The 19,357-nt window shown below is 35.2% G+C and overlaps 1 protein-coding gene across 50 annotated transcripts in view; it reads left to right on the forward strand.

The window, feature by feature from the left end:
• The window catches only part of LOC106881370 (kinesin-like protein KIF13A), a 692,738-nt gene that overhangs the window by 451,414 nt on the left and 221,967 nt on the right, over nucleotides 1–19,357 (forward strand). For all 50 annotated transcript variants that reach the window (XM_089350407.1, XM_089350417.1, XM_089350419.1 and 47 more), the window contains 2 exons: nucleotides 11,350–11,461; nucleotides 12,634–12,846. In XM_089350407.1, the coding sequence (XP_089206533.1) occupies nucleotides 11,350–11,461; nucleotides 12,634–12,846 (325 nt within the window). The remainder of the gene's footprint in view (nucleotides 1–11,349; nucleotides 11,462–12,633; nucleotides 12,847–19,357) is intronic.

A 19,357-nucleotide genomic window follows, 5' to 3' on the forward strand; every position in this document is an offset into this window, starting at 1 on the left:
AATTTTTCAAAACTGTACCCAGAATTTTGTCACGATAGAAATGAAATTTGATTGCCTTCTCAAAAATGTCATCTCAGTAATTGATTGACCAAACCAATCTTTAACCAAGAAGACATTTTTGTAGAAAATTCTTATTTTCTAAGAATTTTTTTTCTTTTTAATCATCAGCCAGTTGATGGTAGTCTTCTTCAAAACCAAGCACCCTGCCTGATTTTGATAGCCATTTAGAATCACTTAAATTGCTCATACTCTTTGAAAATATATTGATATCATGGCTTTCACTATAAATTGAGGCATTGTGCTTTTGTGAGGCTTATTATTATTATTATTACTATTATAATTATCTTGTCATGTTTACATACTCTGCTGGAGCTATTCTCTAACTCTACGGTACAGTAGATTTGTGGCTACAAGCTTTATATATATATATACATATATATATTAATATATTTTTTTTTAACAGAATATAGATACTTTCTCAGAATGTTATCTTTTGAATTTCCCATAAGAAATATTCATCTGACAGTTATTCGATTTTTCTGCTTTATATCATGCTTTGCGCTTCCTAAAGCTCTTATAATTACCGGGTTTATTCTTGTGTCCATATCCCTATTCTCTTTGATATTTCTGTTTCCAACTGTTTGGATAGTTTTCCAGCTTCCTTTACTGTAATGTTATTGTCTTTTGGGCAAGCTACATCGATAAGTATTCAATACCTTGGTGTCTTGGTTTTTTTGTTTTTTTTTTAATAATATTATTAAGAAAGCAGTTTACTCTTATCATTTTATCTGTATGTATTTGCATATCCCTGAAAATCACACCACTTGAATTCTCCATAACTTTATTGGAGACAGGCTTATGTCATTTTTTTTTCTGCCTGGACCTTCATTTTCCTGTATTTTCTGTCTAGTGGAGGCTGGTAGCTATCCTGCCATGTTACCTCATGTATTCTGAATTAGCCCATGTGGGACTACTTGCCTAGGATGTGGCTGATGGTCTAATCAAACTAATCATACATGTAGTATTCAGTTGAATATTTTGCTTCAACATATACATATATATTTATATATATTTCAGTTAGTGACTAGGTGGGAGATGCTTCAAAAAAACCATTATCTCTTTAAAAAAAACCCACTTATCAAGCTTTCACTTTCCCCTTTCAGATATATAACTCTGGTCTTTTATTTTCAAATGCAATTATTTAGTGGGGTCATTTCACAAAGTGACTAGAGAAGTATTAATTCCTATTCTTTGTACATTTATTGATTGAGTTGTGTCCTTCTTTAATTCCCTTCTCTCCTTACTTTATTGTTATATCTGTATTCTCTGAAGTGTGTGTATGTATGTATGTATGTATATATATATATATATATATATATATATATATATATGGGGGAGTGTGTGTGTGTATGTATATATATGTATGTGTGTTTATGTATTTTTAAAGGTTGTGTAGCTAGTGTAACTGTTTCAACTAAATAGTGAATGTAAATTTGGAATCTTGCAACTGATTTTTGTATGTTGTGTTTCTCTGGAGATAAATTTTAGTCTGATTTTAGAAGCTATAGACCCACAATACCTCTTACTTTATTCTGTCTAGCAATATAAAGACATTTAGGTAATGTCACCTGAATTTCACCTGAATTTTTATTAGGGTTTTTTTTTTTCTTGAGGAACAGACTATGCCCTTAGATTTTGCTGGCCCTCCAAGACCAATAAGATTGCATTTATCACTACTCCTGAATAAATGCAGGTAAAATATGAGCAAGGAGTGAATTCAAAGGGACTGATGTCCTAGAGAGAAAGGACCGATTATGATGGTTAGTGCATCGCCTGGCAGGGGATACACAATGTGAGTTATGAAATAAGAAATGATGAATAAGATGGGATGTTCTAAGTATCCATATGACACAAACCAACTCAGAGGAGCAGACGCCACTGTAGTAGCAGTAGAAAAAAATTAGAGAGAGAAAACAAAGCACATCTGTGGACCAAAATTTGCTGTGTGTTGGTGAATGACTTCATACTAGTCAGTCATGTGATCTTTGTGTGTGTGTGTGTATCAGTAGCAGTACTCTATTGCAGAGTTCACCAAAATTTTGGTAGAATGTTATTAGTTGATAGGGGCTGCTTTTGTGTCTAATTTACTGTCACGGTGGTGGTAGATTGTCATAAATTATATAGTGGAACTTGTTTGGCTGGGGATGCTCCAGAAAGTGGTAGATCTTCCAGCAGTGGATATTTTGGCTTTGTTTATATTTTCCAATTGTGGGGGTCAAGTGAGGAAAATTAGTAAAACAAGATGGTCAATTATTTCTTTAAACTGGCTCTAGAACCAGCATCTAAACCAGTGGCTCTCAATCATTTTTTTACCAATGGACCCTTTTTTGTAACCCTAATCCCAACCCTAAACCCCCTTTTGATTCCTATTTTACTCAGGTGGACCCTCATATCCATTCGATGTTTAAAAAATCCTATTATATTTTTAGAATTACCATATTTTAATGTGTATAAGGAACCCCCTAATTCTTTGGGCTTGAAATTTGGAAAAAAGGTTTTGTAAGGGATTATAACACTATCCATGTATAAGAAACTCCCACATTTTATAAACCTAATTTTTGACAAAAAAAGGGTTCCTTGTACATCTTAAAATATGGTAAATATTATTAGGAATTGTATAAAAGAAAAATTGTTAGAATATTTTATGCACTGTAGAAGTATAATCAATTTATTGCACAAATTTTAACAACAAAATCTTGCATGGACCCCTAAGGGTCATATGAACTCCGTTTGAGAACCACTGATCTAAGATCTTCACTTGTACAATCGATTATTTTCACCGAGTTGTGCTTTGTGTACATAGTTTGATTCTAAGTAGCTTGGGTGAATCTGTCCATCTCTAGTTGAAACTAAGATGGTATGGCTTATTGGGTTTATTTTTCTTTTACCTGTCCTCAACTTTAAAGGGTTTGACCCCCCCAGTGATCTTTCAGGTATACTAGTTCTTGTTTAAGAAAATCTTTTCATTACTTTTGTTTATTGAATTATATTCTGCAAACGCAGTTCATAGTTCTCCATACCTAACTCTCTCTCTCTCTCTCTCTCTCTCTCTCTCTCTCTCTCTCTCTCTCTCTCTCTCTCTCTCTCTCACTCTCACACACACACACACACACACACACACACACACACACAGAATCACACACACCCTTCTCTTTTTACAAAGTAGAATCACTTTCAGTTTTCATGGTCTTTCACAAGATAGATCTTCCAATCACCTGTTATAACCATATTTTTTTTATTTTTTTATTTTTACTACCCTGCAGAAGTGATTTTGTAGGCGAGGACTAGCTGGTCAGGCATCTATCATTCTCAATGCTAGGCAAATACATTCAGTTCATGTCAGCTCTTGTATAGTGCCGTTATGATTGTTATTATTATTGATTTTGATGTTATTAAGGTTCTTTTCAACCTCCAGTTCAAGAATTTTATGACCATCAAATAATAAAATATATTTACTGCAACCAAAACAAGTGTGTAAAACACTCCTCTTTAGCCATAAACTTGAGTCAAACTTTCTGCTTCTGACGTCAAAATCCTTTTCATTTGTTCTTATTTGTCATTCTGCAGCTCTATAATCAATGCATCATCATCATCATCATCGTTATCATCACTGCCACTACCACCACCATCTGAGTTTACTACATGTATATTTGCCTGTCTCTTCTCTTCTGACAGACTATTATTGTTGCCATTATAAGACAATTGCTGTCATATCTGTCAGACCGTTATGTGGAACACACTCTGGACTACTGCATGGTTAACTTCCATTGAAAGCTAGTCAAGCTACATGCAAACTGGACTGATTTTTCTCTTAACTAAAATGTTATTGACTGTTTTACCACGTAACTACATTGGAACTCGTTCGAAAATATTTTGAAATGCCTCCATACTTCAGAGCAGCAGAGATTTTTCAGTTTTGAAATTCAAGAGTAAAGGATGATGATGATGATGATGATGATGATGATGATGATGATGATGATGATGATGATAATAATAATATGAAAGATGGTACATTGACTTTGACAATATCTTAACTGTATATATATATACATATATATATATATATATATATATATATATATATATATGGCAGACAAGCCTTGGAGAAAAGGCTGGTTTCAGAGAAGAAGAAGAAAAAGAATCTTGACAATTATTTCTATTACATAGCGATGACTTATCTTGTAGTAGAATAACAATTAACATATCAAACAGAAGCACGCAATATATATTTATTCGAATGTCAAGAATCTGATGCTAACAAAGTTTTATCAAAAGGCAACGTTGGATGGTTTTGTTTGTTTTTGTTTTTTGTTCTTCGGGGCTTTTTTTTTTTCTGTGAAAATAATATGCGGTGCATGTATAGAAGTAGAAAGTTTATTTTATTTTATTTTAGTTTAGTTTCTTAACGTTAACCAATACATTTGACAAGCAACTTATTTGAATATATACTAAAATAGGTGTGTGTCTTGTTTTTGTTTTTTGCAATACTTGACTCATAAATCTTGTGTTGTCAGCAAACAACATCTTTGACTTAACCTTCAGTTATTCAAAAATACAAACAGACATATTACTACCAAACTACCAAACATATATATATGTATCTTTTTGAGACGTGCATATAATGTAGATTTTTTTTTTTTTTTTTCTCTCTGAAATTATTATTCATGCTTAGCGTATTTGTATTTTGCAAATATTTCTCTGTGAAATCTAATAGTCATTGTATAACAAAAGCATTTGCCAACCAACTATGCATTATCTATTAGGCTGTCTGATACAGAAATAGCTGCTAAATTTTCATAAAATTCATACATTGATATAATAAATGAAGGAACACACTGGATAATGTAGTAGTACTATGTCTGGAAATGAAATTATAAGGCTAAACAGGTGGTCATGTTTAGAGCATCTTTGATCTTAGATTTGCTCAATCAAGCAGATCTGGTATTTAAACAGCAACACCTTGTTTTAGCTCTTCTTGTTATGTAACTTTTATTCTTTTATAACATAACAGTAAAGATCTTTAAAGATCTGTATGATATAGTTTGTTTCAAGTACAGATATGTGGTCTAGAAATAAGGTTGTTGGGCCTGTGATCATAAAGTTCTGGGTTTCATTCCTGGACCAGGCAGCACATTGTGTCCTTGAGCAAGATACTTCATTTCCCATTGCACCAATCCATTCAGCTCAAAATGACTTTGACCAAAATGTTCCTGATGCCCTCTCATTCTCTTGCTGTTACATACTCAAGATTCCACTGGGTCAAGGAAAGGCCAAGGGAGTGCATAAAACAATCAGTGAAAGCATATTACAAGCTACCATCTCATACTTGCTTGTGGACAAAATGCTTAGTGATATTTCACCTGTCACTCCATTCTGAGTTCAAATTCTCCCAAGGTCGACTTTGCCTTTCATCCTTTCAGGGTCAATAAAATAAGTACCAGTTGAACACTGGGGGTCAATGTAATCGAATCATTCCCTCTCCCAAAATTATTGCCCTTGTGGCAAAATTTGAAATCATTATTTCACATCTTGTTATGTTATAGTGGTTGTAATGTTTGATTATATTAACTGAATACTTCATATATAAATTCAACCTGACATCATCTTAATGGATATTTATCTGATTCGTTCATTACAGTTAGTCTGATGATGTTAAAGAATAAAATAAATAAGATACTGTGGTTCCCTTGATGAAAAAAATTATGATTAGCAATCAAAATTACTGACCCAAATTAGACCCCCCCCCCCCCCCCCCGGCTCTGAGATTGAACAACTATGAAATAGGCCATATGATATTTTAATGAATCATTATGTTTGCATTTTTATTTTTGTTTTTGGTGGAGGTGGAATGGACTATTTAAATATTTAGATTTATTGCTCAATAAAATGATATACTCCTGCCGACAGCTATGAAATTAATAAAATTTAATTATTTAACATAAAAATCATAAAAATCACTGCATCATTAAAATTTTTGTATGTTGCAAAACATCGTATACATTTCTCTCTCTAATATTTATGAACTGTGGAACTTATCTGAATTAATGATAGACTGTTACAATTTTAGCCCTTGGCTGATGTATTTCCAAAATATATAATTTATTACCCAAAATATATCTTTATCATTAGTGATTAAATATTGTAAGAATGATTGAAAGTCTGAAATATTAATATAAAAATAATGAGATACTTCGCTGACAATTTGTGTATTTCTAAAATTTATATTGCTGATGTTTGCCATCTAAGCAAGGTAAACTCTTCAGTATGATATTCAATTATTAAAGCAAACAGTTTCATTTGGAGGGGCCTCTCTGTGACAGCTTCACTTTCTAGAAAATGGCATCCATACTGCATGCACTTTTTTCTTCCTTTTGCAGGGCCTCCTAGACCAGTGAGACTGATAATGTTATTAATGTTTCTTTTGAACTTTTGTAAAGCAAACACCTGCAGAAAAAATTATGAGAAGGACTGGCTGTGATTATTGCACCAGATTAGAGTAGCATGAGCCCAGCCAGATCCAAAGAGCAGAGGCCATTATAGTAGTAGTAGAGAGAGGAGACAGCATTGGTGTAGACCAGAGGTTGGATCATGTCTGTGACTTTATGTCAGTTAGTTGGGCAACACTTTTCTCAATACAGTCTAGGATGTGACCTTAAAAAAAAAAGATGAACACACTAAATAATATAGTCCAACATACAGTGTTTGACAAAGAAGTGATGCGGTAGTGGTCATGGCTGGAATGCCTCTGATCATACGTCTACTCAGTCAGGGTTGACCTAGAAAAAACAATGAGCAAAATTGATGTTTTTGATATGAAGATAAAAGCAATAATATCTTGTAAGAGGGAACTACTGGAGATTTAACCCGTTAGCATTCAAACTAGATATATTCAGCCAAAATACTCTCCCTATTTTATGTTCAAGCTAGTCAGATCTGCCCTCTGCCATCTACACTATAATGTCATTCTAAAAATAAATAATTACATTATCAATATTTCAAATCTATTAGGCCATCCCATAAATAATGTGGTTTTTTTCAATTGCATGAACTAGAAGTTGGAGGGGGACAGGATAAACTACCTAAATCAACTTGCTATAAAAGCAGGTAGTAATTTTACCTTGCCCTTATTCTTAGTGCAAGTTTTGAAGAGTGCAGTTCAATTTTAATAATATTTTCAAAGCTATAATGGAAGTGACAAAGGAGCATATTCAGCTTATTTTGCTTTATGAGGTCAATAAAAGCAACAGTGCAATGGAAAGTGTGAGGAATATTAATACAGTATATGGGGATTGGACAATAAGCGTAAGCCAGTGCCAATGGTGGTTCCAGAAATTCTGAGCCGGAAACTGCAACCTAGAAGACAAAACTCATCCTGGAAGATCTGCAGAGCTCGACAAGGACATCCTGCAAACCCTAGTGGAACAAAATCCCATTGTAACTGTTGAAGAACTAGCAGAAAAACTTGGATTTGGTCATTCAACCATTCATCAACACCTGCATGCCATCAAAAAAGTCAGCAGATTGAGTCAATGGGTTCCTCCCAAACTTTCCAAGTGTAAGCGTGTGCAGAGAGTGCATGTGTGCTCTTCTTTGCTGTCATGTCTCATGAATGAACCTTCTTTGGACCGAATAGTGACTGGTGACGAGAAACGAGTTCTCTATAAAAATGTCAAGCACCAAAGACAGTGGGTGGCGAAAGAGGGAAACACCAGCACCCCAGGCTAAAGAAGGTCTTCACCCACGTAAGGTGTTGTTATATGTTTGGTGGGATATGAAAGATTTAGTCCACTTTGAATTTTTAAACCCAAACCAAACAATAACAAAGGAGATCTACTGTGAGCAACTTAAGTCAGCACTAGAAGAAAATCGACCATCTTTGGTTTCAAGAGGAAAGGTGTTCTTCTAACAGGATAAAGCTCAGCCACATACAGCGAGGATGACATTCCTAAGGCTGGAGCAGTTTGAATGGGAAACGATGCCCCACCCACCATATTTGCCGGACATTGTTCCATCTGATTATCATTTATTCCTCAGTCTTCAAAATCATTTGGATGGAAAAAAATATGAATTCTGTAGATGAGGTCAGAACAGTACTGGAGGAGTATATTTTTTCACAGACAAGTGAATTTTGAAGAGGGGTCTTGCAAATTTACCATATAGATGGAAGTGCATTGTAGAAAATGAAGGAGAGTATATTTTATATTAAAAAAAGAACTTTGTTTATCTTAATTTTGAAAAATAAATGAAGTATAAAAAACTGCATTATTTATGAAACGACCCAATACAAGATAATGCATGATTAATTCAAAACAATATGAATAAATAAGCATTATCTTTGAAAGAAAAATGTGAATGCTAAAGGGTTAAGTTGGAATGGATTGAGTAATGGTGATTGAGAGACTGAGAATACAAGGTATATGCCAAATGAATAGAAACGCTAATTCTAGTGAATTTATAAGAGAATCATTTAACAAAGTCTTAAGCATAAATTTGTTGATTTAAGAAAATTATTTGATTTTATATATATATATATATATTGAGAAAAAAGAAAGTCGGCAGAATTTTGGAAAAAAATCTTTTCATTTCTTCTCTGTTCCTTCCTAGAACTTGTCAAATAAGGAACGAAAGCGCTAATAATAAATAAATAAATAAAAGGATTTTTTTCCAAAATTCTGATGACTTTTTTTTCTCAATATTCAATTTCTGTACATCACACCTAACACTCTCTTTCTATATATATATATATGTGTGTGTGTATATATATATATATATATATATATATAGGGAGAATTCACAAAAAAACAAAAGACGAAGACAGGTGGTGTAGAAAACAAATAGATGTATTAGTATAACGCTCGGGAATTGAAAATGTCTTTAACGTTTCGAGCCTACACTCTTCCACAGAAAGAAACAAGGAGAGAAACAAAGAGAGAAAAACAATGTGTGTAATGGCTAGCGATCTATCATGGCGAATGCTGGACAGAAAGGTCACACAGGAGAGCTAAGGAGAAGGGGAGATAACAAAGTAGTAGTGATCCCAACTATAGAAGAGGATATATTACAGGGTAACCCCCAAAAACAGAACCCATAAAATTTTATCAAATCCTGCAAAGGTCCAGCAAATTTCTTGAAATTTGCTGGAATTAAACTTGGGTCTGTGTATGTTCATTCCCTTTGCATAAAAGTCAAGTTCTTTTCAAAATATGCTCCAAATGGCCTCTGCGACATTGGAGGCACACTTGCATACGTCGTGCAAAATTATCAATTACTTGAACACATTCCTCGTTGGAGATTTCCCATGATTGCTGCCTTCAGTTCACCAGTCATTTGAGGGTTATTCTGATAAACATTATCCTTGAGATACCCCCACAGATAAAACTCGGGGGAGGGGTCAAGTCCAGAGACTGCGGTGACCACTCAACACCACACTTCCTGCTGATCGGTCTCTCCTGAAATCACTCTGTCAGCCGGGCTAGGGAGTCATTTGATGCAGTGGTGGGGTGGACCTCATCTTGCTGGAATCCCTGTTCATCTCAATCTATCCCACTGCATCCAATTTGCCATTAAAATGACAGTGTGATAGTGATCATGAGTCTTTTAGCATTCCAATGCATATATTCTTTCTTTTTTAATATTTTTTCTAATTAAATGGTTTTAAGATTATAACGAAGTAAAATTTATGTATTAATTCTAATTATGCACTAGCCTCAACCTGTTAACTTTTTTTTCTATAACCTGCTGATCAGTGCAAAACTCAAGCTGGACATATCAGAATATGAAGAGAAGTTCTTGCTTTATTCTCAGTCCCGAGTGACTGACTAGAATGAATGTTCTCTGCTGTTAATATTTCTCTACTTTCTCTGTTCTTTGTTCAGTTATTACTTTACTAATTCCAATCATAGAAAAAAATCAAATGTCTTATGTAATTATAAAAAAACTGTGTTGGCTGTAAGAATCAAATTATTTTGTTCTGTACTTTTATAATCAAGTGACTGGATAAGCCTAATCATGCAACTAGCCATGATATAAAATTGATTTCTTTTGTCAACGCAAAAAGATCTGATCTTCTATTTCTGTTTTGTGAGAATAACAACTAGAATGTTATTTCATTCATGCTTTTCCATAAAGCATATCAACATGAATCAAATAACTTTTACCAAGAAATTACAACTTTGTCTACGCCATACTCTGAATTATCCAGGAACATCATCATCATCATCATCGTTTAACGTCCGCTTTCCATGCTAGCATGGGTTGGACGATTTGACTGAGGACTGGTGAAACCGGATGGCAACACCAGGCTCATGATCTGAAATTATACTGGTCAATAAAGAAACAGTTAGCTAAGGAGTGGCTGTGTGGATAGGCACAGGAGTGGCTGTGTGGTAAGTAGCTTGCTTACCAACCACGTGGTTCCGGGTTCAGTCCCACTGCGTGGCACCTTGGGCAAGTGTCTTCTATTATAGCCTCAGGCTGACCAAAGCCTTGTGAGTGGATTTGGTAAACGGAAACTGAAAGAAGCCCGTCATATATATGTATATATATATATATGTGTGTGTGTGTCTGTGTTTGTCCCCCCAACATCGCTTGACAACCGATGGCGGTGTGTTTACATCCCCGTAACTTAGCAGTTCAGCAAAAGAGACCGATAGAATAAGTACTAGGTTTACAAAGAATAAGTCCTGGGGTCGATTTGCTCGACTAAAGGCAGTGCTCCAGCATGGCCACAGTCAAATGACTGAAAGAAGTAAAAGAGTAAGAGTCATCCATCTATTTTCTCTACCCAATATTCTTGAAAATGTCATGGGAGTAGAGTCCTTGGGCACTTCTTCTGTATGGCCCTACCAGAAGGAACTGTCATTACACTTTTCAACTGGATTTCCAAGCGTAACCAACTGAGACTATGGATATTATCCAGCCATCTCGTTCTTGGTCAACCCTTGGCCTCCTGCCAGATGGCTTGGTTTGAAGAATCCATTTACTAATTCTCTCCTGCAACATACTGACCACATGTCTGCAGTACTGGATTTGTGGGCCCTGAATGTAAAGTAGCAGCAGTTTGACCTGGAGAGGCACTCTGATCTTTGAGCTATGCACTCTGTCAATTAACACTATTTCAGAGATCCACTTGTATTCATGATCACACACCTTTGGTAATTATCTCATGGCCACAGGTGAAGATAGGCACAAAGAGTTTGGCTTTTTTATCAACTGCTCCTCTTTTGAGGATCAAACTCTGATGCTGGCACATCACTCTAAATTGTATTTCTTTTTTTAATTATTTTCCAGATCCTTAACAACACTTGGTCTAGTTATATCAGCTTTAGCTGACCAAGCTGCTGGGAAGAACAAGAATAAATTTGTACCATACCGAGACTCTGTCCTGACATGGCTGCTAAAGGTAATGTCTATATGTATATATTTATTGATTCTACTATTCTGTTGGTATTTTTTCTCTCTCTTTAAATTTTCTAAGTAAAATTTAAAGATAACTTCATGTTTATTATTTACATTATTTACATTTGACAGATATTTGTCCTCATCTTGTTTGTTGTTAACACGTTTTGGCTGATATACCCTCCAGCCTTCATCAGGTGTCTTGGGGAAATTTCGAACCTGGGTTCTCATTCCTAATGTATTTTTCAATGTTGTTGTTGTTGTTATTATTATTATTATTATTATTATTATTATTCAGGCCACTGCCTGGAATCGAACTCAGAATCTTGGAGTTAGTAGCCCACACTCTTAACAACTACGCATACGGGCATATGGCGTAGTTGTTAAGAGCGTGGGCTACTAACCCCAAGATTCCGAGTTCGATTCCAGGCGGCAACCTGAATAATAATAATAATAACAACTACAACAACATTAAAAAATACCTTAGGAATGAGAACCCAGGTTCGAAATTTCCCCAAGACACCTGATGAAGGCTGGAGGGTATATCAGCTGAAACGTTGTGTTAACAACAAACAAGATGAGGACAAATATCCGTCAAATGTAATAATATACATAATTCCTCATCTCTTAAATATAGAACTGAATTTCATGTTTGTTCCATTACTTTGAATCTTATTTTTCTGCAAAATTTATTGAAAATTTACTGTCTTGATATATATATGTATATTTCAAAAGACGTTTTTAGAAAGAATTCTCATGATACAGTCACAATATTTGAAGAAAGATTTTCTTAAATTAAAAATTATTAGTTATGTAGAAGAATCTTAGAAAAACAGAAATTTGTGTTTAGCACTTTCTCTGTTTACAGCTTTTCAAACACACATTATGGGGTAATCTATACAGAGGAAGTTGTGTTCTTTGAGGTTATTTTAATTCAAGAAGATCTCTCTTTATATATCATCATTATTATATATATATTTATTTTCTGTTAACTTTGGAGAAAGATTGAATGAAGTTGAAAAAACTGTGATAAACATGAATAGCCTACAGTTTTATAAGTTTATTTGAAGAGAAATTATTTTATGGATTATAAAACTATACTAATGCTATAGCTAACCTAAAGAAATTTACAGCTAAGAAGCTTTCATTGTGCTAATGTGAGTCATTTCTTTACAGGACAACCTTGGTGGTAACAGCAAAACTGTGATGGTAGCTACTGTGAGCCCAGCGGCAGATAACTATGAGGAAACACTTTCCACTTTGCGTTATGCTGACCGTGCAAAGAGAATTATAAACCATGCTGTGGTAAACGAAGACCCCAATGCTCGTATCATTCGAGAGCTCAGAGAAGAAGTTGTTGTATTACGTAACCAACTCAGCGAAGCTCAGGTAAAGAGTTTCTCTCACTACACTTGTGGTACATTTATACATTGATATATCATATTCTGTTATTTGTTTTCAGTTAGTGGACTGTTATCAAGCTGGGTCACTGTCTTGAAGAGTCTAGTTGAACAAATCTACCCCATGGCTTATTTTAAGTGTGATATTTATTTTGTCAGTCCCCTTTTTGTTGGACCACTAAGTTGTGGAGATGTAAAAATACAGACACTAGTCACAATGTGGTGAGGGTTGTGAGGTCCCACACAGTTCCCATCTACCTAATTCATTCATTGTTTGGCCCAAGATCATAGTAGAAGACACTTGTTCATGGTGCCATGCAGGGGGGAGGGAGTGAAGTGAACTGTTAAACCACACAGGCATGCCTGTTGCTGTTAAGTCCATTATCCTGTCCCTGTTGTGTTTTTCCTTACTGCTATTTTGCAGAAAATTTTATATTTCAAATTCATCATGAACTTGTTGATATAGGTGTAGGTATGGCTGTGTGGTAAGAAGTTTACTTCTCAACCATATGGTTTTAGGTTCAGTCCCACTGCATGGAACCTTCAGCAAGTGTCTTCCACTATAGCCTTGGGTTGATCAAATCCTTCTGAGTGGATCTGATATATGGAAACTGAGAGAAGACCATTGTGTGCGTGTCTGTCTGTTTGTCTGTCAGTCTGTGTCTTTATGTCTATGTTTGCCCCCACCAATGCTTAACAACTGATGCTGGTGTGTTTATGTCCCCATAACTTAGTAGTTCAACTAAAGAGATTATAGTAGAATAAGTACCAAGTTTAAAATATAAGTAGTAGGGTTGATTCATTCGACTAAAATTCTTCAAAGCAGTGCCCCAGCATGGCTGCAGTCTAGTAACTGAAACACATAAAAGATAAAGATAAAAGATGAAGTAGAAAATCATTCTATGCAAAAGCTATGACTTCCTATCATGTCAGACTATGAAATATGTGGGTTACAGTTCGTTACTATGTAACAATGAAATATTATTGTTTAGCCTCAAGTTAGCCCTTATTGAGCAGATCTATGATTGAAGGTGTTCAAGCTGTGAAAATCTCATTATTGTCTAAATTATACTTAACATTCCATTAATACACATTTGTTTACACATTTTCTTCCATTTCTTGAGATGGTAGATGTGGTTTGCAAAAAATTCAGCTGCTGTTTTTAGCAGTCATGAAATGTAAATACTGAATGTAAAAAAAAAAAAACATTTAATAAAAAAAAATGTTGATTCAAAGAAAAATGGGTATATAGGAATTATTTGTATCATGGTATGAATCTGTATTATTCACATGGTATGGATAATCAATAAAAATAGACAATGAGATCATCATCCTCATCATTTAGTGTCCACTTCTTTACATGTGCATGGGTTAGACAGGATTTGTAGAAGTGGATATTCTACAACCAGATGCCTTCCTGTTGTTGACCTTCACCTGTTTCCAAGCAAAGTAATGTTTTCCACAGAAGACAGGAAATAAACATCAATTGTATGATGGTGATGCTTGCTTACAACCCTTGTGTGAGGTCAAAAGACTAGGTTGCACACACACATGCATGTATATATATATATATATATATATATAGATAGATAGATAGATAGATAGATGCCTTGTAAAAATCACTCAGTATACTCTGTAAAGTGGTTGGAGTCAAGAAAGGCATCTAGCCATAGAAACCATGCCAGAACAAACAATTGGAGCCCAGTGCAGCTCTCTTGCTGGCCAGCTCTTGTCAAACTACCCATGCCAGCATGGGTAGTTTGACATTAATGACAATGATATATATATAGTAAATCCAAAAAGAACAAACACAAAAGAACTTCAACGCGAGGATGTGGTACATGTAATGTATTAGCTGACGCTCAGGAAAGGAAAGAAAGATGGTTTAACGTTTCAAGCAGGCGCTCTTCTTCGGAAACAGAGGAAAGTTTAATAGAAGGGAAGACCAAGGAAGTAAATCACCAAGTTTCCATCTACCAAATCCACATTCAAAACAATGGTTGGTCTGAGGCTATAGTAGAAGACACTTGCATAAGGTGCCTTACAGTGGAACTGAACCCAGAACCACATGGCTGTCACACAGGTTTATTAATCACACAGTCATGCTTTTGCTATGCACTGTGCATATCTTACTTTTTCTTTTTTGTGGTAGGGTGTGCTTAAGCTACTGTCAAGCAGGCCAAGCAACCATTTAGAGGGGCCCTCGTTAGCTCATAATAACATTAAAAGTGGGGATTTGTGCAGTGTTGGCAATCGTGAATTTAAGTGAAACTATTCTGAATAGCAATGAAAACCAGGTTGTGGATTTGGCTTTGGCAAAAACTTACCAGAATGGCATGAGCCTATCTGTTCTTGAAGAGTATAGATAATAAAACATATAACAATATTATCTACATTTGAAGTATAGATAATATATATATGAATCACATGAATATTTACATTCCAGCTATTTCTTATATTGTTGATATGCAACCAAAGCAGTTTTTTTTTTTTCTTTACCTTTTTAAAAAAAAAACGCGTTTTTAAAGATTTTCATGATCAAGCTATATTTACTTGTTGGATATCTATATTCTTAACAGAACACAGTATCTCTTCTGCTTTTTTTTTTTTTCCTTTTTTTTTTTGTTATTTTTTATTGCCCCCCCCCCCCACCACTCCCTTTATGTATTTTTTCTCTCTCAGCACCAAGCCCAGTTTTATTTATGCGCCTTGTGCATACAGCTTTTTTCTTTTTTGTTATTTAGCTATATTTATTGCATCATCATCATCATCATCATTATTATTGTTATCATTATTATTATTATTATTATTATTAATGATTATTAGCTGAGACATGCAGAGGAAGATGTTTTAGTTCCATTGAACATAAGTTGCTTTTTATTATCTTATTGTAATTTGTATCATATTTAGTAACTGGATAGAATCTTTTATTGTCTTTTTGTGCGTGTGTATGCATGTGGAACATCTCCCTTATGAAGCAGAGAGTAATTTGAGTTCCAGTTATTGTTCGTTGACAAGGCAGGTCTTTTTTGTTTGTTTTTCTACGCATGGCAGTAGAAGTAGAAGCCTACTCCCCCAGTGTGAGAGGCTTCAGCCTGCTATCAAGAAGAGGGTAGCAACAATAACAACAAAATGAACAAAGAACAAAGCAATAATAACAAACATGATGTAAAGCCAATGAGGGAACTACAACATGATTGCTTCTCTTGCTAGAAATAGCAGTCAGTTCTCTCTGAAATCAAATCCCACTGCTGTAGTCTTCGGTACTTCTAAAACAAACATCAGATTGTTATACACACATCTGCGAAAAGATGTCTCGAGAGAAAGGAGTGACAGGATAAACACACCTGGAACATATTTGGTCACGATTGACTACTATACCTTGGCACAGGTTGGTGTGTACGTTGCCCTTTCAAAGCCTAGCCAGGCTCATGGGCCCGGTTTCCCGGTTTCTATGGCGTATATGTTCCCCCCAGCTGGACGGGACACCAGTCCATCGCAGCATTACTCAAGAAACAGGAAGAAAGAGTGAGAGAAAGTTGGGGCGAAAGAGTACAACAGGGGTCGCCACCATTCCCTGCTGGAGCCTCGTGGAGCTTAGGTGTTTTCGCTCAATAAACACTCACAATGCCCGATCTGGGAATCGAAACTGCAATCCTCCGACCGCAAGTCCGCTGCCCTAACCACTGGGCCATTGGTATAGATAAATTATGTAGTAGAGGTTTAATCAATGTGTTCACGAGACTACCGAAATGCTCTGTCTGACTACTACTGACCACTACTATAAGAGTTCAGCTAGTCCATTCTTCCAATCCTCCAGGGGTGTCAATGACTCTTACCAAAACATTGACCTACAGCTAAACAATGACAAATACAGCAGTAAGAACAAAGATAATGGCAGTTTCAGCAGAAGCTGCTTAAAATCAGACCAAGATTCCGCCCTGAAACATGTCCAAGAAAGTAAATGAGATTGACAAAAATGGTAAAATGATACATCACAACCAGGCATTGTTATTTTCTCAACAAAGATGAAATGGAGTGCAACAAAGGACAGTTACTTTCTGGTGTTCCTAGATTTTGAGACACCTCGACTTGCACTCTGGCAGAAAAAAGCTATCAAATATATTGGGCTGGGGTTAGTCCACATTACTCCATAAGGTCAGCTAGTACTTAATAACCATCAAGAAGATATTCTACCAGACACTGCATCTCTCTGCATTTTCTATTGTAGAAAGTATAAGTGTTATTTCTTTACTATCCACAAGGGGCTACACACAGAGGGGACAAACAGATTAAGTCAATTATATCGACCCCAGTGCATAACTGGTACTTATTTAATCAACCCCGAAATGATGAAAGGCAAAGTCGATCTCAGTGGAATTTTAACTCAGAACATAGTGGCAGACGAAATACCTCTAAGCATTTCACCCAGCGTGCTAACGTTTCTGCCAGCTTGCTGCCCTGTAGAAAGTATAACTGTGTGAGTGTGGCTATACTAGACATGTAACAAATGTTGATCTTTTACATGTAGTGATGGTGGTGTTAACTCTAGCAGATGATTATGAGGAAAACTGGTTTAATATGACCAGTCTGTTAGAATACAGTCAACCTCACTAGTGATGGTGCTATGACAGAATGCACCCAACACACTCTGTAAGGCAGTGGGTGAATAAATTAAGACAACAGAGGGTCCAGAGGGGCTTTGTTGAGGATATGGTGGCCTCTCTAGTACTGAGGACTGGTGTCATGATAAAATGCAACCACTACATTCTGTACAAACCAAGCCAAAAATCATATGTAGATGCAACATGTAGTCTTCCAGCTTGTCTAGAAAAGTAGTAAGTGTTAGTGACAGGAAGAGTATCCAGCAGTGAAACTATGTCTCATTAATATATTCATTTCACATTTGCTAGCATGGAAAGACAGATGTGAAAATGAATGAAGAAACAAACAAATGTGTGTGCACATCTAAATATGCATATATGTGTGTGTGTGTATATATATACATGTGTGTGTATCATCACCATTTACACCCACTTTTCCATGTTGAGGCAGATTTTTTACAGCTGAATGCTCTTCCTGTCACCAACGCTCACTTCTTTCTTTACATACATATCTTCTTGGGTATGTATGTGTGTGTGTATTTGTAAAGTATTTAGTGATTATTTTACATTTAAATATTATTTCTTTTGATATTTTTCCATTTATAAATCAACTGTTACTTTTAAATGATCTTGTCATCTGTCAAGACTTAGTTTCCTTTCCATCACCAACCGAAATCTGAAACATTATCGCTTTATCCCCGGCCATAAAACTAAGAAACCATAAAGCTAAGAAACTAAGTTTAACATGTCAGTCTTTGCAAAATGTTCTGTTGTTACATCCTATTTATCTTCTCTTGAAATAACTCTCTAAATGACTAAGTCCATCATCCACAGTGTTCTAGTTAAGACTAAATGACCAACCCATTATTTTTCTTCCCAGTTAAACATAGTAGTGAATATATTTGGCTTTTATTTCTAGTTGTTTTAGTGACCACATAGAAGCCCCTTTATCGGTGTGTGTTGAAAATATCTTTTTTTTTTTTTTGACACATGGCTTTTTTGTAACACTTCATATGTTCCACTATTATCTCCCTTCTAAACCACCTCTCTAGACTACAGCTGCTATTGTTCAGTAAAGGTAATATTTCTGTTGTCATACATGTACAAATGTCACGATTGTCTGAACCTACCTGCCTCTATGTAAACACAGATTGATTTTCATACTCATCTTTCATCAATTATTATGGATTTGGTGGAAATGCTGGTAGTGGGGTGTTAGTATATCACCTGTGCTTCTGCTTCTCATTCTGAAATACTGATATTAGAATTCCAGAAAGACAAGCCAATGCCTCTCACTTTCCCTCTTCTCTCTCTCTCCCTCCCTCTCCATCTCCCTCCCCTCTCTCTCTCTCTCTCTCTCTCTCTCTCTCTCTCTCTCATGAGCAACATTTATTCATGTATTCCAATTTCTGTTGACAATAAACACCAATATCGATATGTCATAAAGTTCCTAATATGTCTACCAATATGGTGTCATCTGACGTTAGTTACCATAGATACAGCAGAGATCTGAAGACTTATTCCATCAGAAGTGACCATTCTTTTATGTTTAAGGACGGAGTATATGGTTTTATTTTATTTTATGGGTCTAATTTGCTTTCCCAAATTGTCAATAATTGGAAAGGCTTTCATAGCTAATGCTTGGTACAACTGTAACTTCAACTTTAGTTGATGATAGTTAGGAATCAAATTGAAATATTAAATGCTTTTATCGTTACTAATGTTTATAATACTAATACATATTTGTTAATAATTCATTATAGTAGGTATATGTATATATATATATATATATATATATATATATATATATATATATATATATATATATATATATATATATATATATATGTGTGTGTCTGTGTATAAATACAGAAACAGGAGTGGCTGTGTGGTAAG

The sequence above is a fragment of the Octopus bimaculoides genome, chromosome 4, assembly GCF_046866305.1.
Source record: "Octopus bimaculoides isolate indiv1 chromosome 4, ASM4686630v1, whole genome shotgun sequence".
Classification (NCBI taxonomy): Eukaryota; Metazoa; Mollusca; class Cephalopoda; order Octopoda; family Octopodidae; genus Octopus; species Octopus bimaculoides.